This window comes from Ornithorhynchus anatinus, chromosome 4 (assembly GCF_004115215.2).
Source record: "Ornithorhynchus anatinus isolate Pmale09 chromosome 4, mOrnAna1.pri.v4, whole genome shotgun sequence".
In the NCBI taxonomy this organism is placed as follows: domain Eukaryota; kingdom Metazoa; phylum Chordata; class Mammalia; order Monotremata; family Ornithorhynchidae; genus Ornithorhynchus; species Ornithorhynchus anatinus.
This window is the reverse complement of record NC_041731.1, coordinates 11308888-11336584: the sequence shown is the minus strand read 5'-3', so window position 1 is coordinate 11336584 and position 27697 is coordinate 11308888. Positions and strand designations below refer to the sequence as shown.

Here is a 27697-nt window from a genome sequence, read left to right as displayed (position 1 = left end):
GGGAGAGTACGATGCATTGAGTTGGTAAGCATAATCCCTGTCCTCAAGGAGTTTACAACTTAGTTGCGGAGGCAAACTTTAAAATAAATGACATGTAAGGGAGGCAGCAGACTAGAAGGAAATGTACTCACCTGCTTCGGTGTTGGGGTGAGTATTAAAGGGGAACATAAGCAATACAGAAGGGAGAGCCAATAGGGTAAGAAAATGAGGGCATAGTCAGGGAAAGCTTCTTGAAAGAGACAATCAAAATAATAGTAATTGTGGTATTTGTTAAGTACTAACTATGTGCTAAACACCGTTCTAAGCTCTGGGATAGGTACAAGATAATTGGGTGGGACACAGTCCCATTCTCTTGTATCTTCCCCAGCACTCAGTACAGTGACTGGTACATAGTAAGCACTTAACACATGCCGTTTTTTAAATAGTAATAATAATTATGGTATGTTAAGTGCTTAGTATGTGCTAAGCACTAAGGTAGATACCAGGTAATCAGGTTGTCCCATATGGGGCTCACAGTCTTAATTCCCACTTTACAGATGAGGTAACTGAGGCACAGAGAGGTTAAGTGGCTTGTCCAAGGTCATACAGCAGACAGGCGGCAAAGCCGCAATTAGAACCCACGTCCTCTGACTCCCAAGCCCGTGTTCTTTCCGCTAAGCCACGCTGTTTCTACAGCTTCTAATAAGCTAGTTTCTCACTTGCTACATGATTTCGTGGCAGACATTTTGCAAAATTAAAAGTCCTCATCTATGTCCAATAACTCCCCAGATGCTCACATTTTAAAATGCAGAGAAATATGTGCCAGAAATAGCAAATTTGCAATCAATTCAAAGAGCAATAAAGACAAAAGAGAAAAATCAAGTGTTGTAAAATGAACCCTACATTTCTATTTTAAAATGAATTTTTCCCCAATAATAGCTTTAATTTGGTACCAAAAACAAATTCCATGTATAATACCTCCAGTCTTTCTTTTTTAACTTTTTCCCAGTGCCCTAGTGGCTGGGTCTATTGGTCTCATTTTCTAGAGGGAGCAAGTGGAACACCTAAGTTTATATATGCAAAACATTGAATGTAAAAAGGAGCAGTAACTAGTGTTTTTTGGTTACAATTCAGCAATGACAAGTTAGGCACTAAGAAAAAAGATGGGCTGCTGCGTACACCTCTTCTTAAGTCTGCCCGATGGCGAGCTTCACAGCCCTTATTCAGAGGAGCTGGCAAATTTGATTTCCCCGTCCTATATCCTCCTGCCAACTTTCCCAGAGTCTGGGGAGGGGCCTGGAGCCCCTGAGAAAGCAGTGATGATGGTGATGATGATGTATGTAGGTTGAGGGGTTAGGAGTGGGGAATTGGAAAAACTTGAGCTTGTCTGCCAGTCAAACATGTGCTACCCCCAGGTTTCTTTGGACGGGCTCAGAGATAGAAGCAGAGCGACCCCCTAATAAATAAATTTTCAAAATGTTGGCATTTGTTCAGCGCTTACTATGTGCAAAGCACTGTTCTAAGCACTGGGGGGATACAAGGTGATCAGGTTGTCCCACGTGGGGCTCACAGTCTTCATCCCCATTTTACAGATGAGGTAACTGAGGCTCAGAGGAGTGAAGTGACTCGCCCAAAGTCACACAGCTGACAAGCTGCGGAACCGGGATTAGAACCCATGACCTCTGACTCCCAACCCCAGGCTCTTTCCACTGGGCCACGCCGTTTCTCCAAATAAATAAAACTGTGGTATTTATTAAGTGCTTACTATGTACAAAGCACTGTTCTAAGTGCTGGGAGATACAAGGTGATCAGGTTGTCCCACGTGGGGCTCACAGTTTTAATCCCCATTTGACAGATGAGGTAACTGAGGCACAGAGAAGTTAAGTGACTTGCCCAAAGTCACAGAGCTGACCAGCGGCAGAGCCAGAATTAGAACCCGTGACCTCTGACTCCCAAGCCCGCGCTCTCTCCACTGAGCCACGCTGCTTCCGAGAGTCGCATTAACCTCACCCATATAGAGCGAAGGCTAATCAAGAGCTGACGCCGTGCTTTCCTCATTGATAAGCAGGGTGGTCTAGTGGGTAGGGCACAGGCCTGGGAGTCAGAAGGACCTGGGTTCTAATCCTGGCTCTGCCACTTGTCTGCTGTGTGACCTTGGGCAAGTCTTCAGTTCTCTGGGCCTCGGTTACCTCATCTGTAAAATGGGGATTAAGACCGTGAACCCCATGTGTAACGTGGGCTATGCCCCACCTAATTACCTTGTATCTCCCCCAGCACTTAGTAAGCACACAGTAAGCGCTTGACGAATATCATAAAAAACTAATTTTTTTTTTCTTTCTAATCCTTAGGGATGTGAGTTAATTGAGACTGCTGATCAGAATTTCACGGACTTCACTAAGTGTTTAAAAGTGCTCCTAGAGAAGATAAAAGAAAAGGACCTGCAGGTATGACCAACAGATCTTTTAACTTGTATCTGCTAATAATAACTCTTCTTCTCAGGAGTGTGTAAGATACCGTTTAACTAAATGAAATGATTATTTACTGTAGCTATCCCATTTGGAGTCCAGGCTATAGTTACGAGGACCTAGTAAACATTTTGTGCTTTCTCAAGCAAAATTATGGAGAGCGGCTAGATAAACAAACCGACAACTTTTTTACCAGACAAACCTCTATTGATCTGTGCTAATGAACTGCTTCAGATGCCAAAAAGGAATTGGAGATCAGTCCCGCCGCCACTATTCAAATAAAGAACCTCACTGCTCATGGACAGAACTGGTGACGGTAAACACAAATTCAGGGTGAATCTATCACTACCAGTGTATTCGTTCAGCCGATGCACAAGTGCTGGGTTAGACCTCAATCAACCCCCAGGAATGCTCCAGCCTGACCATTAAATCAGGCTTGGGTTTCATGAATCGATACCTTATCGTGGCAGGAGAGTTTGCGTAAGCTGATGAAGCTTAGAGCTATGCCGTATAGGGGTAACCGTAATGGAAAGGTCTAAGCCAAAGCGTCAAAATCGATTCACCTGTGCCGGGCGTCAGCAGCACGGGAAAGAGTCAAAGGCGGTTGATTAAGTGACTGGAACATTGATCAAAGACAACGGCAGAGACTCAAGTTTTTACTGCGTGGAAGAAGGCAGTGGTAAACCACTTCCGCGTCTTTACCAAGAAAACTCTATGGATACACATACCAGAACAACTTTAGGACAGAAGGCGGGATGTTCTGAAGTGGTTGTGTCCATGGAGTTGCTATGAGTGGGTAACAAATCAGATGACATTTGAAGAAGGAGTGTCAATTACCTGGAACTGACTGCCTGCTTTAACCTATTCTCTGCCGCCTCCTCTCTTGGAAGGGGGTGACTTGTGCCAATACTTAGGACAAAGTGAAAAGGAAGTCCCCAGATAGAACCAGAGAAGAATACTAAGGGTGCGATTTAAATAAGACTAAGTTTTGTACTCCAGAAAGACTTTCTTTTAATGGTATTCATTAAGGTCTTACTCTGTGTCGAGCACTGCTCTGGTGCTGAAGTAGTTACAAGTTTATCAAGTTGGACATAGATTGTGAGCCTCATATGGGACAGAGGCTAAGTAGAGGTAATCCCCATTTTACAGTGGAGGAAACCCGAAGCACAGAGAAGTTAAGTCACTTGCCCAAAGTCATACGGCAAGCACTGGACAGAGCCAGGATTAGAATACAGGTCCTCTGACTTGCAGGCCCGGGCGTGAGTGGTACAGAGTAAGCGCTTAAATGCCAATTAAAAAAAAAGGATACCTTGTGAGGCTCCAGCCAGCCTTACCATGGTTCGCCACTTCCGTTGATGATGTGAATACTCCTAGCCTTATCTGGCTGAACTCTTTAAAACTACTTATGTGCCTGCATGCAAAGTGCTGAAACAAGTGAGCAAGACGGTGTGAACTTTCCTTAACACCAGACTTTGCAAGAACACAACCCTTTCATCAAAGGGAAATGGGATCTGTTATCAATTCACAGACAGAGAGTCTCTCCATTCACTGGACTCTCCATCTATAAGGTCCTTGACAAGAGTCAGGTCTTTGTTGCAGAGTACTGAAAAGGATCGTGACCTTAGGTGACGACTTTCCACTGGAAATGGTGTGTGTTTGTGGAGGGGAGAGTAATTGTCTGTTGGATAGGAAGAGGGAGGGCATTCCGGGCCAGAGACAGGATGCGGGCAAGAGGTCGGCTGCAAGATAGATGAGATTGCGGTATAGTAAGTAGGTTGGCATTAGAGGAGAGTGAAGCGTGGTGGTGGGGTTGTAATAGGAGAGCGGCAAGTTGAGGTAGGAAAGAACAAACCGTCATTAAAGCATTCTCCAAGATCTCCAGTGTAAATGGATCAGGAAACGGAAGTGCGTCATTTAAAGGCATTTTTCATTTAAGTCATGTCTTCACCCTCCCGAAGAAGATCTACATGGTGTTTTGAGACATGCCTTTCATTGAGGTGGCATGGTTCTCCTCAGCACAAGATGGCGGCGTCCCTTAATGAACCCAAAGACAATTATTCAAGTGACTTTAGTGCTTAAATTTCTATCTCAGTCCTCTCCTTCCAGTGCAAGGAAAGAAGACTTTCCCTTCATCTCCTTCCCTGTTCTCCAATTCAGTCACATTTGTCCCGCCCTTCTTGGCCACGTACTTTGCTGCAGGAAAGGTGGGAGAAGAGTTTTGCTTTGTCCCGTCGACAGTAAAACACAAAGCGGGAGGCCATGAGGTATTAAATTGCATTTAGAAGGCTCATGTCCCTTTGGCAACTCATGGTAATAACGCTATTTAATAATGTTATTTGTTAAACGCTAACTATATGGCAAGCATTGTCAAGTGCTGGGCCAACAAGGTAACCAGGTTGGACACAGTTGTTCCCCACATGGGGCTCGAAGCCTTAATCCCATTTTACAGATGAAGTAACTGAGGCCCAGAGAAGTGACGTGACTTGCTCAAGGTCATGCAGCAGACACATAGTGGAGCCAGGATTCGAACCCATGTCCTTCTCACTCTCGGGCCCATGCTTGATCCACTAGTGATGGAAGTGTTCCACCGCAGTCTATTCAAACCCCGTTTTTTGCAATATGTGGGTTAGGCCACCTACTGTAAACGTCAGACACGTCTCTACCAACTCTGTTGTATTGTACTCTACCTTGAGATTGGTACAGTGACCTGCACACTCGATAAATTTGATTGATTGATCGAAGTGTTTAAAGGGTGCTTTGGAAATTTAGATTTCTGAAGCATAAGATGCAAAATCACATTCTGAGTCAGGAACATTGGATCATTTTAGAGAGAGCTGCCCCTTGGCTTAATTAGGACCAGTTATAAAGAGACTATCCAGTGAATGGTCCTGGCCTTGAGTGATTCAGAAAAAATCCACCACCCCAATTGGCAGCTTGTGGACCCTTTTTGTTCTAGTTCATATTTTGAACTTCTATTAAATTCTATTATGAAGCATTTCCATCAGCAAAACCATAATAGATAAGAAACTGCCTGTGTCATCAGGATTAGTCCTATAGAGTCCAATCTAATTAAAGTAATGGGAACTCACATTGTAATATTTATGCAGTAAAGGCGATAATAAGAAAGAGTTTTATTTTAAATGTAATTGTTGCAGCATGAAATCCAACTAAATCCAAAGGATCGGGACCCCTATCTAACAGCACCCAGAACTGGAAAATTTGGCTTCTGAACATTCTCTGAAAAGAGATCAAATACAAAGAAGCCATTTGATTCCTTTTGCAGGAGCTCAGAAGTTAGTTCTTCCAGGGGGAAGGAACTTCTTTACTCCGCCGATAACTATTCAGGAAAATCACCATTTTTTTAAGTCAGTCATTCAACACGACTGCAAAATGAGCACAGGAAGCATTTAAAATTCACTCAGCTCACTGCTTCTCTCTAGAAGCTCAATAAGCATGTCTCTCTAGGTAGCTTTCAAGGAAGATTAGGAAGCTTTGGTGACTTTACCTTGCACAATAGTCCCCGTTGACCTATTCTTTATTTTTAAACTGCAAAGATGGTGGGAAGGTGATGAAGTGCTCTATATAATATTGACATTCGCCACTGCAGTATCATGTTATGTTTAACTTTTCCACATTGATATTGAGAGTTAATTCATGTACACTAATATTAAAGCTAAAAATAGCAGAGGAGATTTCAATAAAATTATTTTTATATGTGTGGTTCATTGAAGTAAATGAAGATATGCTATAATTTTGTTTCATTCCAGAAAGGATAATAAAGTTAAGTTAAAAGTTCCAGAGCACAAATTTATAAACTGGGCAGTATTTTATTATTACCAGTTTAAAAATAATCTGTGCTAACATAGATGAAGCAAATAGTCGATAGTGTTATTACTGTGGTTTTTAAACTGCAAAATAGATTAATTGGATTTTCTAAATTCTTTGCTTGAATTACGTTGAGTCAATATATTTTTCATAATTGTGATATTTGTCAAACACTTACCGTGTATAAAGCACTGTGGTAAGTACTGGGATAGATACAATACGATAGATCAGACATAGTCCCTTTCCTACGTGGGGCTCTCAGTCCAAGGAGGAAATAGAACAGATATGTAATCCCATTTTAGAGATGAGGAAACTGAAGCACAGAGAAGTTAAGTGACTAGCTCAAGGTCACATGGCAGGCAAGTGACGGAGCCGGGATTAGAATAATAATAATGTTGGTATTTGTTAAGCGCTTACTCTGTGCAGAGCACTGTTCTAAGCGCTGGGAGAGATACAGGGTGATCAGATTGTCCCACCTGAGGCTCACGGTCTTCATCCCCATTTTACAGATGAGGTAACTGAGGCACAGAGAAGTGAAGTGACTTGCCCGCAGTCACACAGCTGACAGGTGGCAGAGCCGGGATTAGAACCCGTCTCCCAAGTCCCCATCCTCTTCTCTTTCCACTAGGTCACGCTGCTTCTCATGATGCCATTTTGTAAGGCCCATAACAGTGCTCATAATAATGCTATTTTTTAATTCTCTAGACCTTTCTCAGAGGAGTCTCAAAAGCAAGAAGCCCATTCCTCCCACGGTAAAGACCGAGGAGGCAACAGTCCAGCTTCTGGATCCAGTAGGGAAGCGCTGCCTTGTTAATGATAATACTGATAATTGTGGTATCTGGTAAGCCCCTTCCCCAACCTAGTGACCATGATACACACTAAATGTACTGAGCACTGCATCGCTGGGCTTTTGGGAGCACTTTGTACACCAGACTGTAGTCGCTCAGCCTTTAGTTCAGCTCCACCGTTCCATTTCAGTGACATTCCTTTACTCAAGAGGTGATTAAGCAGATGGAATCTGTTACCATAGGAAGGTGGCACAGGCCAAAAGGATCAGCTACTTTCAAGGGGAGGTTAATTGAAGAAATGACTGTAGTAGAGGTTCAGAATGAGCTGGGGAAAATTAAGGATTCAGGGGAGAGAGTCTAGCATATAAATTGATCCGTCCCTAAATACTATGGTGGTGAAGCAGCGTGGCTCAGTGGAAGGAGCACGGGCTTTGGAGTCAGAGGTCATGGGTTCAAATCCCGGCTCTGCCACTTGTCAGCTGTGTGACTGTGGGCAAGTCACTTAACTTCTCTGGGCCTCAGTTCCCTCATCTGTAAAATGGGGATGAAGACTGTGAGCCCCACATGGGACAACCTGATTCCTCTGTGTCTACCCCAGCGCTTAGAACAGTGCTCTGCACATAGTAAGCGCTTAACAAATACCAACATCATTATTATTATTATTATTTTAAAGGAGGCCAACCAACCATCAGTTTGTTGCCACTGTTAGAGACAGAATATTAGGCTGAATGGATTTATGGTCTGATCCAATGAAGGCATTTCTCATAACTTCATGTCTTCGTGTCCTTATGTTTCTAGGCCCAAACTTACTCCTGGTTGGGGTGAAGAGAACTTCCCTGATTGCAGAATTGAATGTTCACGGTTGTCCCTAAGTGATATCTGTTAAATGATCAGTCTCTCTTTACACAGTTACAGAACTGAGTTAGAAGCTTTAAAAAAAAGAAACTTTAAACTTAAAAAGCAGCATGGCCTAGAGGAAAGAGCTAGGGCCTGTGAGTCAGAGGACTTGGGTTCTAATCCTGGTGGTGCCATGTGTCTGCTGTTTGACTTTGGACAAGTCATTTACCTCAGTTCCCTCATCTATAATAATGATCATAATGGTAGTTGTTAAGCATTTGCTATATGCCGAACACTGTTCTAAGCACTGGGGTACATACAAGGTAAGCAGGTTGGACACAGTCCCTGTCCCACATGGGGCTCCCACTCTTAATCCCCATTTTACAGATGAGGTAATTGAGGCCCGGAGAAGTTAAGTGACTTGGCCAAGGACACATAGCAGACGCGTGGCAGAGGTGGGATCAGAACCCGGGCCGGAGCTCTATCCACTGAGTCACGCTGCTTCTCGTGACCGAGATTCAGTTCCTGTTCTCCCTCCTAATTAGATTGGGAGCCCATGTGGAACCGGATTTCCTTCTATTTTCACTAGATCTTAGTAGGATACTGGCACAGAGTAAGCGCTTAACAAATACCACTATTATTATAATTATTATTGTTATCATTACTATTCGTGCTGAAATTGTTGCTTCTTAAAAGCCTGATTAACTCTCCCAGAGACCATAGTATCCTGTTCTTACGTCTCCACAAGAATGTGTTACATCCTTTCTGTCGCTTGCTAAATTATTCCCCTCACAGTTCGGTTCTAGTAAATCATCTTCACCAAAATGGATGTCATCAACTTATAGATGTAGGTGACATGTTATCTGTCAGCCTGTTCTTTGATAGAATGGATATAAAAGATACTGTTATCTTTTGGAAAAAGAAAACTCTTTTCAGAGATCAGAAAATTAGGCTCATCCATGTTTTTAATTGATGTCCAAATCTATGAGGAGTGTGAGTTTGGTGAGGGGGCTTTGCAACAAGTCAAAATTAAGTGCCTTCTAATTCCTAGTTACTTTTGAATGCTTTAGTCATCTCCAGTTCTGGTGTTCCAGTGGATGCTTATTTTCCTGTTTCCACCTATCCAGGTTCTTTCTTCTCACCAGCCCATTGCTTTACTGTTTTGAGTTTTTAAGGATTTCCTAAATACTTGGCCAGAATTCCACTGCATTCCCAGTAGATAGTGCAGCCTAACTATAATTGTTTTTAGCCTAGTTGCAAATCTTTAATAATATAAAATTATTTTTGATTTCAGAAGCTTAGGTTTTGATTTTTATCCTTTGACTTTCTTCCCATTTTGAAAATGCATTCACTGTATATTTGATCTTTTCTTAAGTCATTTGGCATGAGGACTAATTATTTGGTCAACTTTTTGATTTTCTTGGATTTCCTTTTAAATGGAAGCCTTCTCAGCTTTTCAGAGTTGATTGATTTTCTTATTCCAGTCACCTTCTCCGATCTGAATCATTTTACATGGTGTTGACTCATTTTTAATCTTGCTGTGAAATTATTTTTAGATCCACCAGTACTACTGCTGAGACTGTTCTGCAGTAAATTATTTACTGTATATAGTTCAGAGAAATTTAATTAAGATAGTGGGATTAAGCCCAATTGTTTTGCTAGACTATGTTGATATTCCAGAGATACACATTTCTACAAAGCTGGATACTGTGTTGTCGCATTGGGTTCGTATTTTAAAATAGCATGAGAAGGACAGTCTGCTTACCTGTGGTTGTCCCTCCTGGCTCTGTTCTAGTTCACCTTTTATTCTCAATCTACATCCAAGACACTGGGAAGCTCCTCCACCTAATGGCTCCATCCATGTGCGAGATTCCCCCATCCTTATCCTTAGTCCTGACCTCACTCCTTCTCTATCATCTTGCACCCTCCTGCCTTCAGGACATCTCCACCTGGATATCCCACTGGCAACCAATCAATCATTGATATTTACTGAGTGCTTACTGTGTGCATAGCACTGTAATAATAATGTTGGTATTTGTTAAGCGCTTACTATGTGAAGAGCACTGTTCTAAGCGCTGGGAGATACAGGGTAATCAGGTCCTCCCACGTGAGGCTCACAGTTAATCCCCATTTTCCAGATGAGGTAACTGAGGCACAGAGAAGTTAAGTGACTTGCCCACAGTCACACAGCTGACAAATGGCAGAGCCGGGAGTCAAACCCATGACCTCTGACTCCGAAGCCCAGGCTCTTTCCACTGAGCCACGCTGCACTGTACTAAGCGGTTGGAAAAGGACAATATAAGACTTGGTAGACACATTGCCTGCCCACAGTGAGCCCCTTAACCCATCCCTTTTTGGAGGTCAAGAGGCACCTTTCCCTCCACCCAGTCACCCCTTCACCCACCGTGGGGACTTCTCCTCTTTTCCTCCCAAATCCTCTCCTCCGCCTAGTTTTCCCATCTCTGGCAACAACACCAACAAGCCTTCCATCTCTTAAGCCCGTAACCTCCTCTCTTGTTCTTTTGACCCCCCACAGTCAGTAGTCAGCTATCAAATCCTGTCGGTTCTCCCTTCACAACATTTTCAGAATCCACACCTTCCTCTCCTTCCACTGCCACTGTGCCGGCCCAAGCTTCTGTCACATCCCGACTCAGTTTCTGCATCCTCCTCCTCACGGACGTCCTTGCCTCCAGCCCCTCCAGCCCTCTGGTGTACAATTTTAACTCTGTTGCCTCAAACACTCTTCTAAAACATTTGAAATTCTGTAAATTCCCAGAACATGCCGAATTGCTGTTGCCTCTTCTTTCTTATGTCTTCATCACTCAGAGATTTTTGTCCATTATTTTGTCCATTATCTCTTCATCTACTTTCCTTCTGGTTTCTTAATTGCTCTGAGAAGTCACATTGGGTGGAATTAAGTCAGCTTCAATAGGTTTCCCATGGTCACGGCCTCTTTTCCCCCTACTTAGTATTTAGTTTTGCTGCCGATCCGGATATTGAATTATAGATGCTCAGATATTGCTAGTTTTTAAACCGCCACCTCAGTTTTAATTGTGTGTGTGTTTTATTTTAGAATATTAAAGTCTTATTTACTTCTGTTGCCCCTTTAATGGACTATGTTGGTTGTCCTATCCTGGAGGTTACATGACTTCTATCATGCGAAAGCAAAGAGCAGTTCAACTGGCTGATATAAAAATAGTTATAATTACTATCCTATTTCTTAAGTGCTTACTATGTGTCCATCATGGTATTAAGTACCAGGGTAGATACAAAATAATTAGGTTGAACGCAGTCCCTGTCCCACATGGGGCTCACAGTCTAAGTAGTCACAGTGTGGTTAAAATGTCTTAGAATTTCAGACTTGGGTGTAATGCCGCTGCTTCACTTTCCAAACAGGACTCCTTCCTACATGAAACCACAGGAGTCTTCATTGGGTCAGGCAGGAGAACAGTAGGAAGAGAAATGTTTGGGGATCTTAAGAGGGTCCCTGCGTAGGTCTTTTGAGTGACAAGTCCCTAGATAATTTTGGATAAATCTTCCAAAGGACAGCTCCTATCTCAGCATATGTTGTCTGTTTCCCCATCCTCCTTCATCCTTCCCTGCCACCCTCCCGCCCCCGCCCCACATCCCCCCTTCTTTCTCTCTCTCTCTCTCTTTCTCTCTCTCTTTTTCTCTCTCTTCTCTCCAAGCAGAATTCTATTTTAAAGCACCCAGAAACCAGGGACATTAGATAAGCCCAGTTCTTTGAAGAACTCTCAAGACACTGTCTGAAGTCATAAAAGAAACCTCTCCATCCCCCGAGGGCACTGAAACCAAATCCATCCTTGCTAGAGTAGAAGATTTTATGGACCTCCTTGCAACAGTTAAGCTTATCTGCCTACAGAAAATCTCAGTTTGAAGGTTTACTTGTCCAGATAAAATTTCTTAATAATGTAGAGGATTAGGGATTTAGGCAGTGCAGGTTCCCTACTGAGGAAGGCAAACTGACCTTGTGTGAAAAGGACCATTTTATCTCCAAATTCCAGCAATGCACAGACACAGATAGTGCAGATGCTCTGAAGAACCATATATCTAGGGAACGGTCATGAGAGTAATTGCAGATATAATGGAAGAGCGGCCTGAAGTTGCTTAGTGGGCTATAAAATTTGTGTTTTGTTCTTTAATGTAATCCTCCTGTATGGCACACTGTAACCTGTCCCATGAAATCTAACTAAAACCAACGATAATGAACATAGTTCATAAAATGAACGTGAGGAAAATGAGGCGCTCTTGGAGGAAAGAGTAATTATTAAATTTTTTTGAATAAGGTCGATGTGGAAATTGCCTGTCACATTTACAGAGTTCTCTGGATCAGGTACCCACCGATCAATTTATAACTTCCCTTTTATTATCCCTCCTTTGAGCCGGCAGTGCTGAGCAGGAATAACTGGCTGAGTTGGGAATGGAACTCAAGATTCTTGATTTCAACTCCTTTGAATTACAGTGCTGTCAAACTCAAGTCTACAAAGGCCAGAACTTCTCTGCCTCCTATTTCAAGCTATTGAGGGCACCATTACTTGTCAGCCTTTAAAAAGAGATAATGCCTGTGCCTAGAGGTGGTATTTAGCCTTTCTCTGGTATCTGGAATGACTGTGTGGTATGTTTATAGACATTGCTTATTATTTTCTGTTATTTTGAATTCATTTAATTGTATTAATTGAGCACTTATTGTGTGCAAAGCACTGTACTAAGGTCTTGGCAGAGTACAATATAACAATAAACCAGCACACGTACCTTGCCCACAGTGAACTTACAGTCTAAGAGGGGTAGAGAGACATTAATATAAATAAATGTTACAGATATGAATGGTGTAGATCTCTCCTTTGTCTTTTTCTATTTTAGTTAATGCTTTTTATTGAGTGCTAACTGTGTGCAGAGCACTTTACTAAGCGATTGAGAGAAAAGCAGCACGGTCAAGCGGAAAGGGCCCAGGCTTGGGACTCTGAGAATCTAGGTTCTAGTTCCGGTTCTACCACTTGCCTGCTGTGTGACCTTGGGCAAGTCACAGCTTCTCTGGACCTCAGTTTCCTCATCTGCAAATTGGAGATTCGAGACCTGTTCTCCCTCCCACTCAGACTGTGATCCCCAATCTGATAAATTTGTAACAACCCTAGTGGATAGAATAGTGCTTGGCACATAATAAGTGCTTAACAAATATCATTATAATTATTATCAAAGTAGAGCTGGTAGGCATGATCACTACCCACAAGGAGCTTACATTCTAAGGGAATATAACCATTAAAATAAATTATGAATAGGAGAAACAGTAGATAATTATCATCTCATCATCAGGATACTATACTAAGGATTGGAAGAGTACAATAAATGCCCTCAAAGGATTTACAGTGTATTAGGGGAGATGAGCATTGTGGCTTAGGGGATGGAGCAAGGGCCTGGGAGTCAGAAGGACCTGGGTTCTAATCCTACCTCTGCCACTTGTCTGCTGTGTTATCTTGGGCAAGTCACTTAGCTTCTCTAGGCCTCAGTTGCCTCATCTGTAAAATGGGGATCAAAATTAAGTTTTATAAATTTGATCCAGGCAACCCAGTCTAATATGGCCTGAAGAGGTTGGAGGTAGGCATCTCAAGAAGACAACTGAAACAATCATCTAGTAAGGAGCTGATGAAGATTTCTCCTGGAATGGAAGCGATTTTTGATGGAAAGGGTGGATCCTTGAACTGCTGTGGTGGAAAGTCCAGTGGGATTCGGTGAAGCACCGTGAAATGTAAAAGTCAGTGAAAAGTCAAAGATGAAACCAAAGTTGTGAGCTTCTGAAATAAGGAAGATGGTATTGTTGTTATGAGGGAATATCCTTCCCACCTGCTCAACATAAGATATTGGAGGACATCTGGTGGAGATGTCCTAGATGCAAGAGGAAATGCAAGTTTGATGGGAAGGAAGTCTCAAAGTCAAGAAGCTTGGCATTGATGGATGAAAACACGCAGTTACATCTTAAAATTTTCTGATAGCTTCTTCAAATGTAAAAAGCATATGTCTCCCACCTTGGAGGAGGAATAAGCATTACCTTGAGAATGAGAGTAAGAGAAACACCTGCACTCCCTTGAGATCTATTAATGTTCATTTCTAGGGAACCAATCACTGTTGAGGCAGGGGTAATTGGAGGCCTTTCTTCTCATCACAAAATTTGCCAACCTCTCAGGTATTTGAGATCTGTGAGGTGAACCTCGCCTTCTGCTAGAGCTTAATCACACATCAGACAAGTGGCGGAGCAGCGATTAGAACCCAGGTCATTCTGACTCTGAGGCCCGTGCTCTATCTACTAGGCCATGCCGCTTCTAGCTACAGCTCTTTTTTTTCCTCTTCCCGGTGCAAGCAATTTTTTAATGAGGAGAACTTGGCTGTCTGCAGGAATTCACTGAATAAAAACAGCTGCTGTTTTCTGCTCACCTGTCACCCCTTATTACTCCCCTGGCAGAGCCAGTGAGCATCTCCAAAACAGCTCATTGGGGAGAAGTTCTTCAGGCTTGAACCCCCTGTTCATGAGTTAGGTTAATTAAATACTTTTAAAGTCCAAAATAGTCATATGGTTTGAGCAGTAGCCTCAGGAATCAGAATGCAACCCAACAAGGTAAATCTTTTCTTTACATGCCTCATGAAGCATTTCTTTTGGTAGAATTAAAAGAAGAGTTACAGGAAGGGTTGAAATAGGAAAATCATCTTTTCTTCCACATCCTGACATGACAGAGAAAGGAATTCTCCTGGAGCGGATTGCTCCCTAGGACTGACCTTGTGAGAGGAATCAGGTCTGTTCTGTTTGTGACTGTGTGTGTGTAGTTGTAATAATAATAATAATAATGTTGGTATTTGTTAAGCGCTTACTATGTGCAGAGCACTGTTCTAAGTGCTGGGGTAGATACAGGGTAATCAGATTGTCCCACGTGAGGCTCACAGTCTTCATCCCCATTTTACAGATGAGGTAACTGAGGCACAGAGAAGTTAAGTGACTTGCCCAAAGTCACACAGCTGACAAGTGGCAGAGCGGGGATTCGAACCCATGACCTGTGACTCCCAAGCCCGTGCTCTTTCCACTGAGCCACGCTGGTGGGTCTGACCTGGAAATTCAGGATTTTGTTCTATGGAGGCCTTGTTGATTTTCTGCCTTGAGGAAGTCCTTGGGTAGATTCCATTCCTGTGTTGTTGCCCACGTGGAGGTCCTGTCATGACCTGTAAGATGACATTTTTAAAGCTGTCATTTGTCTCAATAAAATTATCCTAAGATGATGCACAAAGGAAAAGGCATAAATTAAAATGTTAAATTGCAAATGAGATTTTGGGTAAGTGCCTTCCTTCATGACCCTTGGCTGCCTCAGTGGATACAGGCGTGATGATGCCATAGAGTTATTTTCGATGAAGCCATTTCATTACCAAAGGATATAAATTGCAAACTATCTTAGTCTCTTTTTTGCCCCCCAAGACTTATTTCCAGTGCGACAGTGTTATAAACTTTAGTATCGGTCTCTTTGGCTAAATGGTCTATGACATTAATAGGTATAGTGATTGATCTATCATGAAAGGTCCTTTTGGCACTCTGGGCATGATTTGGGAGTGATAGGTCTTGCTTTCTGATCCAATTCTTATTTGAATTACTTTCTGCCTCCTCAAAATCTCTCCTGCTGCTTAAGTTAAATATAAGCTTCTGTGCTTTCCCATTGGGGTTCTTTTATGTTTTCTTCAGCTTCCCAAATGATTGCCCTTGAGTAGTGATTAATGAATACCAATCTATGCAGTGTCAGTATCTAATATGTGGACTAGATCCCCATTTGCAACAGCATTTAGAGTCTTATCAGCTTATTCAGTCTACCTTGCAACAGACCTATCTCTTTTGGATTGTCATCTAGATCTGAGAAAATCTGTGTCTTCCTTAGTAATGTGTGCAAGATAATGCCTCTGAAGTATTATTCCCATGTGTGGAAGCCATTCAATAGATTGATATGGAAATATTTTTGCCTGCTCATATTACCCAAAAGGATCTGAGTAAAAAAATGGCACACAGGATCAACCCAAAGGCCATCCAGGCTGGCCCGTTCTTTCCAGCTGTGATGGCAAATAATACCTGAAGAAAGAATGGGAAACCGTTTAGCCTAGTGGGAAGAGTACGCACCTGGGAGTCAAAGGACCTGGGTCCTAATCCCGGCTCTGCCACTTGTCTGCTGTGGCAAGTCACTTAACTTCTCTGTGCCTCAGTTACCTCATCTCTAAAATGGGGATTAAGACTGTGAGCTCTATATGGCATGTGTCCAATTGTGTATATATTCCAGTGTTCAGTGTTCGGCACATAATAAATCGCTTAACTAATATTATTTTTTAAAAAGTGATGGCTGCCTTTAATACTAAAATTCCTAGGTTTTACCTCTAAATGTGGATTTCTTTCCCTCTGATAACCCATTGTGGACTTCTTATCTTGGTAGAACAGTGGTCCCAAATAGCTTTGCCTGGAGACTCCTAAATATATTGTTTATGGTTTCACAACCTTCTCTTCCTCCTACAAGTATCGTCAGGTCCCTTGTACCCATTTATGAAGTGTTTTTTGTGATTTATTCAAATTTATTCAAATTATTGTGGATCCAGGTTTATTCCGATTAAACAAATGTCTGTTTTGGGACCAAACATTTCTGAAAACCAATTTTAAAGGGATCTTTGAAAAGTAACTATTTTCCAAAGTTTCTGGGGCCGGGAGGTGGGGGAACGGGGAGGGGAGAAGGTCAGTGCAAACAATGAAAACCATTTTATTTTTCTCTTGGAGTCACATAGGATTGAAGAGATTTTAAGATGTTCTTTAGGCAAATATGTTAGTATTTATTTCAGTCTTTCTGGGTTTTTTCTTAGGCCCTGTTTGCAGTGAAGGCTAAAGTAAATTTTCATTACTATTGGCATTTGTCAAAAAGTCATTCAAGTTTACTTAAAGGAAGTCTCTATAGAAATGACAGGGGCAGATGAAGGGATTAGCGTATATCTGTATATATAATGAATATCAATCTACCTTAATTTGTTTGCATTCATTGCGTCACCTCATCTTCTGAGAAACTCTGTTAGACCAGACTTCCTTCAATACAGGTGATTAATTAAATTTCTAAGCCCATATTCCCCACCAAGTGTTTCAACACTCGTGTGCAGGGAACCTGTTTACCACCTCTGTTACATTCTCTCCAAAGTTCTTAGTACACTGTTCTGCACTCAAATGTTCAATAAATATGATTGACAGGTGACTTTAAGAGAACAGTCTTCGATACTGCTTGCTCGTGTGATGCCTTGTAGACAATTTATCTCAGTATCAAAGGGGGGAAATTTAGGAATAAGCTTTCCTACCGGTGTTACTTCCCAGAACCTCCATTTTATGACTCCCCCCACCCCAACCTCTCCTGTTCTCTCTCTCCCTAACGCCCCTGCCCCCCCACAAACACACAGTTTTTTTTCACTTGGAAATAGTCCTTATTCCTTCTTCACTGAGAGAGGCTTTTGTTTAACAATGAATTCTTGATCACAGATTGATAATTAAATTGATCCACTACTGGGAACCCTAATAAAATAATTCCCACAAGCTCCAGAAGGTCCCTCCTCTGTTTTTTTCACAGATTCAGATAACTTAAAACTTCAGTCCTCTAATCTCTCCAGCTGCTCGTCCTACTTGTTACCGGCCGCTTGGGTTATATATTTGCAGGCTTATTAAAACCTGTTTCAGTATTATTGCCTTTGTCAGACCATTTGTTTTTACTCAGACTTGAGCCAGGCTTTTTTTTTTCCTCTCTTCAGCCCTTGTGGGGTCCTCTATCTTCAAATTAGACCATCAAACAATTGGACCAGAGAATTTCATTATTCTGCTGACCTCGGTGCAGCGGCAGGGTGGTTGTTTCAACGTTAAAAGGAAGCTGTAGAATCACACCGGTTAAATTCCTGAAAGCCATGTTTGGCTTTTTGGATTTGCTGTGCTTGATTTCTCTGGAACTCTGACACTTCCCTTTTTTATAAAAATTTGGAGAAACTCACTTGGCATGAAACTTGACTAGCCTTTGGTGCGTTTCAGTTAAATTTAGAATTTTATGTCCTAAAAAAAAAAATCTGTCGCTGAAGCTGCTTCGCCCACCCAAGTCCTTCAATGAGCACTAAATGATATGACGATTCGGAAAGATAGCTTTGACTTTGAAAGAATTGCACTTGTTAAAGGTGCAGGCAAGAGCTCGCTGAAAACACTGCTCCCTCTAGGATTCATTTTTCTGTGATTACTCTCTGGCACAGTTCACCTGATTATCCCTTATTTTACTCAAACATCTCTTCTTTTTCTTGGATGTATTCTGCTTTACAACCATTACTATTAATAAAAACAATGACTTTTATGGTATTTAAGTGTCTACTATGTGCCCTGTCCCGTACTAAGCACTGGAGCAGGTATAAGCTGGTCAGGTTGGACACAATCCGTGTCCCACATTGGGTTTACAATTTTAATCTCCATTTTACAAATGAGGTCACTGAGGCCAGGGAAGTTAAGTGGCTTGCCTTAGGTCACACGGCAGATAAATGGGGAAGGTGGGATTAGAACCCAGGTCCTTCTGACTTCCACTAGGCCATGCTGCTTCTCTACAAAGGACATATGTTACCTCTGGCAGAAAGCACTGGGGCAGCATTCAAAGACTTAGTTAAAAAATAAGGTACTGTAAGGAACTGCTGACAGTTCATACTGTGAATTGAAACTGAGCCGAGCTAATTGTAAGAATAATGATAATTGTGATATTTTAAGTGCTTACTACGTGCCAGGCTCTGTACTAAGCACGGGGGTGGATACAAGCAAGTTGGACAGAGTCCCTGTCGCATGTAGGGCTCACAATCTCAATCCCCGTTTTACAGATGAGGTAACTGAAGCACAGAGAAGTGAAGTGACTTACCCAAGATCACACAGCAGGCAAGTGGCAGAGCGGTGATTAAAACCTAGGGACTTCTGATTTTTCAGGGCCGTGCTCTATCCACTAGGCCACGCTAGTTCTGTTGATGAAGTTAGTAGTAGTAATATCCATTAAATCCCTCTTATTTGCAAAACATTGTACTAAGGGCTGATCGGGGGGAAATGCACAGATAAGAATTATGCGAGGTCCCCGGCCCTCAAGGGTTACTGATCTAAGGGTCTGGGGAGGAGGGTTGGCAGTGGACTTCTAAGACAGGTGAGACACTAAAAACAGAAAGACAACAGAAGATAAAAACGAAGCTAAATGGTATAAGAACCGGCTGGGTACTGTGGCTACTGCTTCAGGGTTTCAAGCTCCCTGCGGCTAAATTGAACAGTCAAAAAAGTCAAAGCATTGGCCTGAGCCATGACCTTCCCAACATTCAAAAGATTGGCAAGTCCTTCTTGCCATTGTGTCCTCCCCCTTAACACTTGATGGCATAGAGATTAGGGAATTTCTCTCCTGGGCAGCAAGCCTCAGGGCTTTGTTGGTAAAAGGGATCAATAGGGCCTGCATGTGCTCAGAAACAGGATGAGAATAATAATGTTGGTATTTGTTAAGCGCTTACTATGTGGAGAGCACTGTTCTAAGCGCTGGGGGAGATACAGGATCATCAGGTCGTCCCACGTGAGGCTCACAGTTAATCCCCATTTTACAGATGAGGTAACTGAGGCACAGAGAAGTTGAGTGACGCGCCCACAGTCACACAGCTGACAAGTGGCAGAGCCGGAAGTCAAACCCATGACCTCTGACTCCACAGCCGTGGCTCTTTCCACTGAGCCACCCTGCTTCTCTTAAGCCGAGTGGTCTAATAGAGCACAGGCTTGGGAGTCAGAAGGATCAGGATTCTAATCCCTGCCTGGTGTGTGACCTTGGACAGTCACTTCACTTCTCTCTGCCTCAGTTCCCTCTTCTGTAAAATGAGGATTAAGACTGAGCCCCGAGTGGGGCAGGGACTATGTCTAATCTGATTAGCTTCTATCTACCCCTGTGCTTAGTACAGTGCCTGGCACGTAGTAAACGCTTAACAATATCATAAAACAAAGAAAAAGACTGACACGTTAGGAGGGGAGCAGGGTGAGAGTCACAGACTGAAATCTCCTCTTTGGTGGTGGATTGGTTGCCTTTAGAGGCTCCAATGATTGCAAGAAGTTTGGCTGTGCTTAATTTGTGCCACTTTCTTTTTGTGTCTGAATTCATTCCCGGCAATACTGGGGTATCTGTGGGTTGTGGGGCAGAGTCACAGTGACTACCATCTAGCCCTTGCAGACTGTGCCCCACCCCCACTTAATGCGGCAGTCTTTCCTTCTGGCTTTCATAGAAAGATCCTGTACCCTCGATCCTGCAAACTCTTCCTTGACGTGCTAAATTGATACCCACCCTTGCTATGAAAAGCGCATTGAGTGAAATTCCAATTTATTCTTTTCCAGTTGGGATCACTTAACTATGTGGATAAAAGTCTTGCCTTACCAGAAGCGTGGTCTGTGGAGATGACTCTGTTGCCCTTGGGCCCGAATTGATCAGAGTGTATTCAAGTGCAAAGAACTTCCCACCTTTCCTAGGACCACTTGGCTGCAGTTAAAAGAAAATCCAGAGTAAAACTAGGGAAGTAATCAGAGCCAGTAGGAGCCCAAATAAACTGGCCTGAGCATGGCCTAGTGGAAAGGCCATGGGTTTGGGATTCAGAACATCTAGGCTTTAATCCCAGATCTGCCACTAGCCTTCTACATATCCTTGGGCAAGTAACTTACCTTGTTTGTGCTTGTTTCCTCTTCTGTAAAATGGAGGTTCAATACCTGTTCTCTCTCCCCTCTTTGACTGTGAGGCCTGAGCAGGATAAGGACTGTCACCTGCTTATATTATAGCACAGTGCTTGGCGCATAGTAAATCACAGTTTGGTTTTTTTGGTGTGGTTTTTTTTTTTTGGAAAATGAACCAGGCAGCAGAGTGAACTACAGACCGAGGAGGGGAGAGACAGGAGGCTGGCAGGTCAGTAATCCTCACTTGGCGATTTGGGCTGTAGTTTTTATTGTGAACAATCATAGTTCTCTATTCAAAGTCGTTAAAACCAGGACTGCTGAGGCCTGACACAGGTAGCATATTTTAACAACATCCCCGCTGATAAAAAGCAATCTCAATTGAGCTAAAGACTGTAGCTTTAATTTTTTTTCCTAAAGCATCGGACAGCCGAAACAATCGAGAGAAATGTCACCTACCATTCATTATATTTCTTTATCAACATTTCAAAAATACTTTTCCACAGTCCTGGAAATTTTTCACCTCATTTGCAGCTTGTTTTTACCAACTTCATAAAGAATTCTGCAGAAGGCATGAGGGGGACGGGGGGGTCGTTTTAGCTAAAGAGAGGATTAGCAAGTGTGCAAACGAGTAAGCGTGGAATCATAAAGCCCTGTATTTGTGAGTAAAAATAGAAGCTAATGTTATTAATGTGGCATTAGAGCTATACAGGTTACTCCTTATATGCAGCTCTTGGGTTAAGTAAAACTTGGTGCATTCTCAGCTTGTAGACTAAAACTCCATAAAGCTGGTTCTGGAACCAGATGGCTCTAAATGGTCACAGGAGCATAGAGCCCCGTCTTGTCCATGGTCTGGGCTTGACTACTGTTTAGTAGGTGTTAAAACTGGCCCACTTACTAACCTCTGTTTGCCTCATCGCTGAAGCTGCATGTATTCAGCTCTTGAAGTTGTCATTCCGTATTTTGGGAGTGCTGAAAGCTGGATGTCCCATCCCCGGCACTCCAAGAACCTCTACCAATGGCTAGGAATTTTATTTATTTTTACTGATGAGAGCAGCATGGTGGAGTGGGTAGACCAAGGGCCTGGGATCCAGAAGGTCGTGGGTTCTAATCCTGGTTCCACCACTTGTCTGCTGTGACCTTGGGCAAGTCATTTAAATTCTCAGTGCCTCAGGTACCTCATCTGTAAAAAATGGGGATTAAGAGTGTGAACCCAGTGTGAGACAGGGACTGTGTCCAAGTTGATTAACTTGTATCCACCTCAGCACTTAGAACAGTGCTTGGGACACGGTAAGTGCTTAACAAGTACCATAATTATGATTACTCTGGACTGGTGTGTGTGTATATGGAGAAGATGTAAAAGAAGATGAGGAGATGAGCATTGGTCGGTTCACCCTAACCAGCTAAAGCTATCTAGCTCAAAGCATGGAGATGAGGCCCTATTAACAGGTGGGGTGGCTCGGAGGAGGCAGCAACAAGGAGTAAGATCCGAAAGATCTTCCAGGAGCTATTGACCCAGGCAGGCACCTCTGGAAGATCCTGCAGAGAAAGGCTAAGGCTCTCCCCCGACCCAGGCCCCAGAACCCTTGGGAAAGACCCAACGATTTTAGGTGGGCATTTGGGGTGCTAATGTGCGTCTCAGGATCCAGAAGTGCTCTCTGGTGGGATTTTGCGTGGTGAAGCAAAGAAGGAGGGGAGAAAATGAGGGAGCCTGTGTTTGAGGGAGCTGCAGACTTCACAGAAGCCCCCAACAATTTCCTTCTACCTGACAGACACTTCCCACATAAATCTGCTCAGTCTCCTGATAGACTAAAGCCCCCTGACATTTCCACTTTGTGTCTTCACCTAATAATAATGATGGTATTTGTTAAGTGCTTCCTATGTGCCCTACACTGTTTTTAGACTTGGGGTAGGGTAATCAGGTTGTCCCTCATGAGGCTCCCAGTCTTAATCTCCATTTTACAGATGAGATAACTGAAACACAGAGAAGTGAAATGGCTTGCCCAAGGTCACAGAGCAGTCAAGCAGCAGATTCGGGATTAGAACCTGCGTCCTCTGACTCCCAAGTCTGTGCTCTTTCTACTAAGCCACCCTGCTAGCCGACCTTGGTTTTCAACCTCATTTATGACACTATTAATCAGTGAATCGTATTTGAGTGCTTACTGTGCACAGAGCACTGTGCTGAGAGCTTAGGAGAATATAACGTAACAGAGTTGCTAGACATGTTCCCAACAGTATGGCTTTAAATTGTACATATATCTATTGGCCAAATCCCACAGGAGAACATCAGTTAAATGCACAAGCAATAAATGCATGGGATCCAAAAAGCAACATGGCCAAGTAGATAGACCGTGGGCCTGGGAGTCAGAAGGACCTGAGTTCTAATCCCAGCTCTGCCACTTATCTGCTGTGAGACCTTGGGCAAGTCACTTAACTTCACTGTGCCTCAGTTACCTCACCTGTAAAATGGGGATGAAGACTGTAAACCCCAGGTGGGAAAGTGGGACTGTGTCCAATCTGATTAGTTTGGACTACCCCAGTTTAGTGCCTGGCAGATACTAAAGCACTTAATACCATAAAATAAAATTTTAAAATGCAGAGAAATATTGACTCCCTTAGAGGAAGGAAGCCAATCTTTAAATTTTATAACAACTGCTACTTCAGCTGTCCAGAGAAAGTCTCTGTTAGTAATATCTTGTCACTCTCGTTACAAATGTTTGGACATTTATAGTCTTGTATGCACTTAAATGGCATGGTTTAATAATTATCAAGGAAGCTCCTTGTGGACAGGGAATAGGTGTACTGCTGGGCACACAGCAAGTGCTCAATAAATACACTTGATTGATCATGTCATTGATTTGAATCGGATCTTTTTTCTTCTTTTCGTTCAGGTTGATATGATTGTGACATTGGGCGGACTTGGAGGACGTTTTGACCAGATTATGGCTTCCGTGGAGACCCTCTTTCATGCGACCAGCCTCACCTCATTGCCTATTGTAGTGATCCAAGAAGACTCCCTCGTCTACCTGCTTCAGCCAGTAAGTGAAAGCCAGACCCAACACAAAGTCACAGATAGCAACAGAATCAATAGGGTGTTGGGGGAAATCTTGGGGAAAAGAATGTAACCTTATAATGTTGTGTTGTACTCTCCCATGTGCTTAATACAGCGCCCTGCACACCATAAGCAGTCGGTAAATATGAGTGATTGAATCTAGCTGACCTTTTGGCTATTACAGCCAGAATTTTACAACAAAATCCCCCAAAACTTCAAAGTTTAAAATGTTAAATAGAGAAGGCCCACACTATTGTCTGTAAAAGTGTGCTTTTGATGTTCAGAAAAAAAAAATCCACCTTCTAATTAAATATCCAATGAGCTTAATTTAGCATCTGTGTATTTTAGGTAGATATGTACATTAGATGCTAATGATAGAAAATGGCAAGCTCAACAAATACTTTGGACAGAATTCCCACACATTACTAATGCTTCTATTTATTATATTTGGAAACTAGATTTGATTTGGTGAAGAACTTACATGAAATATTTTGTTTTTGCAATTCCACACTTTTCCTCTTAGACATTTCTTGTTTTCATAAGTAATATTTTGCTTCCGTTGAGGAGAAAAGCTAAACTTTTCTTTTGTCTTTCTTGCAATTCTGTGCTAGGTACTTTTGCTTCTATCCTTGGGCCCCACTTTATCTTGAGAAACTCAGAGTTTATAGTAATTGGAAAGTTCCAATGCTCAAAAAAAACCCAGTATGGTTGGTAGAATTGCTATAATTATTCAGTGGAGGGCTAAGAAGAACAGAAAAACTGTCAAGGTGGGGATATTGGAGTTTTCCCTCTTGGCTTGACTAGTGCTAACATAAGGTCAGATCATTTTTCACTCATAGGACGATCGGCAAATCACTATGGACATCCTGTTCCAAAACAAATTCACTTTGGGACATTGGAGAACATTTCACTGAAATCAGTAAAATCGAGTTTCCCCCTGGAAGTAGCTACTCGTGTTGAATTCATTCAACTATTTGTCAAATTAAGAAAATGCCAGAAGCTATGAAAGTCATCAGTTCTCCATTACACAGTATAAGCTGAGCTTCTTTGCTAATTAAATGTCCACCAAACCTTGGGTTTGGTGGCAGCTTGTTCATTATGAAGTGCTGAGCTATTTGGAGAAACTTAATGCCTTTTAAAAAAAAATGTAATTCTTTTTGTATTTATGCTTCTTCCTCAGCTCATTATTGTAAAAAGAAAAACATTAGCAGTCATTCTCTTTTCTCTAAGATGTTATCTTTCTTCCTTTTTAGAGGATTTCTATTCCAACTTCAAACCATGCCTACTACCCTGAAATGAAAACTTGTTGATAGACCGTTATACTGTACTTTATTGCCCTACCATTCAGAGGCTGTTCAGGATCCAGGAAAAATTACTACAGTCCCATCTATTAGCAGTGTTACCACTCAAATCTATAGGGTCCATTCCATTGTCAATCTGGAAATAGGAAGCAATAGTAATATTTTCATTTATATTCAGTTTTTAATCATCTTATCTCACTTTGGGAAGGGTTTGGAATGCGTATGTGCACATAGATGTCTATATAGAAATATCATATTTCTCTCTCTCTCTCTCTCTCCATATATATATATATATATATATATATATATATATCGCAATCATAAGGGAAGAAAAGAGATTTTAAGTGTGTTGATCTGAGAGGGCCCCAGAGAAGAAAAGAAAATCACTGAGGAAACTTGCTTAGAAGAAATTTGCATATAAAGTTCTTTAGCAGAAGAGTTTGGGGTTTATTCTATTTTTCTGAGAGAAAAGATGCAATTCTGCCAGTGGGTTGGTGCGAGGTCATAAAATGTGGACCCTGAGGAGCAAGTTTTAGTAGAATTAGGATTAAGCAAATGTACTGAAAGACTAGTTTCAATTGTTAAATTTGGTCCCTTACTCTTGGAAAAGAACATTGCTGGCCAGGATTCAAAATGGCTTTTAAAGATTGGAAAAAATGGGAAGATAAGGATAATGAAATGATTAAGGGGTTAATTCGGTGTCTGCTTAAATCGCCCCACAAGAATTGGTATTGAAGGCTGCTATTCAGCTATTCTCCAACAGTTGCCGATGCAAATGGCAGTCATTGTTTCTGTGGTCCCTAAAGGACATACCTAGAGCAGCAATTCCTCCCTCTTTTCTTTCTCTGTATAATTCACACTTCAGAGATGGAAACAAATGTAGCTATTTTCAGTTTTCTTTACTCATCAGACCCAGGCTCTAGCTCTTGTTTTTTTAAAACCATCTTATGGAGAAGAGTAGGCCCAATTCTACCCCTGGCCTGCTATATGACCTAGGTCTCTGGGCCTCAGTTTTTTTACCTGTAAAATGGAGACGCTAATACCTGCCCCTTCCTACTTCACAGAATCTATAGAGGATAAAGCGAGATAATGAATGTGAACAAGTTATTGTGGACAAACAAAAGTGCTTCACAAAATTAGTGAATTTTTATTATTGTTATAAGACCAGGAAAAGATGCCACTGCAAAGATTTGTGTAAGAGGAGCCCACGCTGCTTTTGCTTTCAATTAATGTGGCTAGTTTCCACGGCCTGAGCCTTATTTCTTTCAAGGTACCCATTTTGCTCTACAGTACACTTTTCCATTAATGAGACCTACTTGAGATTCAGTGGGATTTCTGTCACAGAAGAAACCTAAACCATATATCATTGTCAGGCGGTGCTTGAAACTAACTCAGCCCCTGCAGCGGTACCTTTATCTCACAGTCAGAGGAGGAGTGCGCGCAGTGGCCTAAAAATTGTCTTGTGTATATTCTGCGCTCCTCATGTTAGGCTTGCTGTCAAGAGTGCTGTGTGTGCTGGAGATAGGAAATTGATGGAAAATGCTTGTTTGTTTTTACATCTGAATGAACATAATTTTCTAGGCCCAAAGCCAGAAATTCTTGAGAGTTAGCCAAACAAAAATATCTATCAACATAATCAATTAGTGGAATAATCCAGTGTCTCTTTCTTAAAATGTGTGATTCTGTTGGTCTTGAAGCTCGGTGTTGGTTTGTCCTTTGAGGTATCTGTGATTAATCTGGGGAATATGGGACATAGAGAGCATCTTAAAATTACTTCCAAAGAAATGAGCACTATTGGGAAGCAGCGAATAGGTACCAGTGTACTTGGGTTATGTTATTCTGCTCGTAGTCAGGGGGAGAAAAATCTTTCTTCTAAGGCCTCTTTGCGTAGAGACCAGAGAATTATCAGCGGTCTTTCCAGAGTCAAGTACAGAGTCAGTAAGCCAGCCAATAGTATTCATTCATTCATTCAATCATATTAACTGAGCGCTTACTGTATGCAGAGCACTGTACTAGGCGCTTGGAATGTACGGTTCGGCAACAGATAGAGACAATCCCTGCCCAACAACGGGCTCACGGTATTTAATGGGGAGACAGACAGCAAAACAAGTAGTCAGGTATCAGTACCATCAAAATAGATTAATGGAATCATAGCTATATATACATCATTAATAAAATAGAGTAATATATACAAATATACTCAAGTGCTGTGGGGGGAGAGGAGGGGAAGAGGGAAAGGGAGGGCTCAGTCTGGGAAGGCCTCCTGAAGTATCTACTGAGTGCTGTACTAAGCGCTTGGGAGACTACAGTATAACAATATAACAGACCCATTCCCTACCCACTACAAGCGTAGAGTCTGGGGCGGGGGGGGGCAGACATTAATATAAATAAGTAAATTACAGATATGTACACAACTAGTGTGGGGCGGGGATGGGTGATGACTAAAGGAAGCAAGTCAGGGAAGCAGCATGGCCTAGTGGATAGAGCACGGGCCTGGGAGTCGGAAGGAGCTGGATTCTAAACCCGGCTCCACCACTTGTCTGCTGTGCGACCTTGGGCAAGTCACATAACTTCTCTGTACAGTACTCTGCACATAGTAAGCGCTCTGGCCTGAAATGCCCTCCTTCAAATCCTAAAGACATTTACTCTCCTCACCTTCAAAGCCTTATTGAAGGCTCATCTCCTCAAGTAGACGTTTC

The 27697-nt window shown here is 42.3% G+C and overlaps 1 protein-coding gene across 2 annotated transcripts in view; it reads left to right on the top strand.

The window, feature by feature from the left end:
* TPK1 (thiamin pyrophosphokinase 1) overlaps positions 1-27697 on the top strand; it is a 305692-nt gene that overhangs the window by 176125 nt on the left and 101870 nt on the right. For both annotated transcript variants that reach the window (XM_029063456.2, XM_029063455.2), the window contains exons 6-7: positions 2328-2423; positions 23537-23683. In XM_029063456.2, the coding sequence (XP_028919289.1) occupies positions 2328-2423; positions 23537-23683 (243 nt within the window). The remainder of the gene's footprint in view (positions 1-2327; positions 2424-23536; positions 23684-27697) is intronic.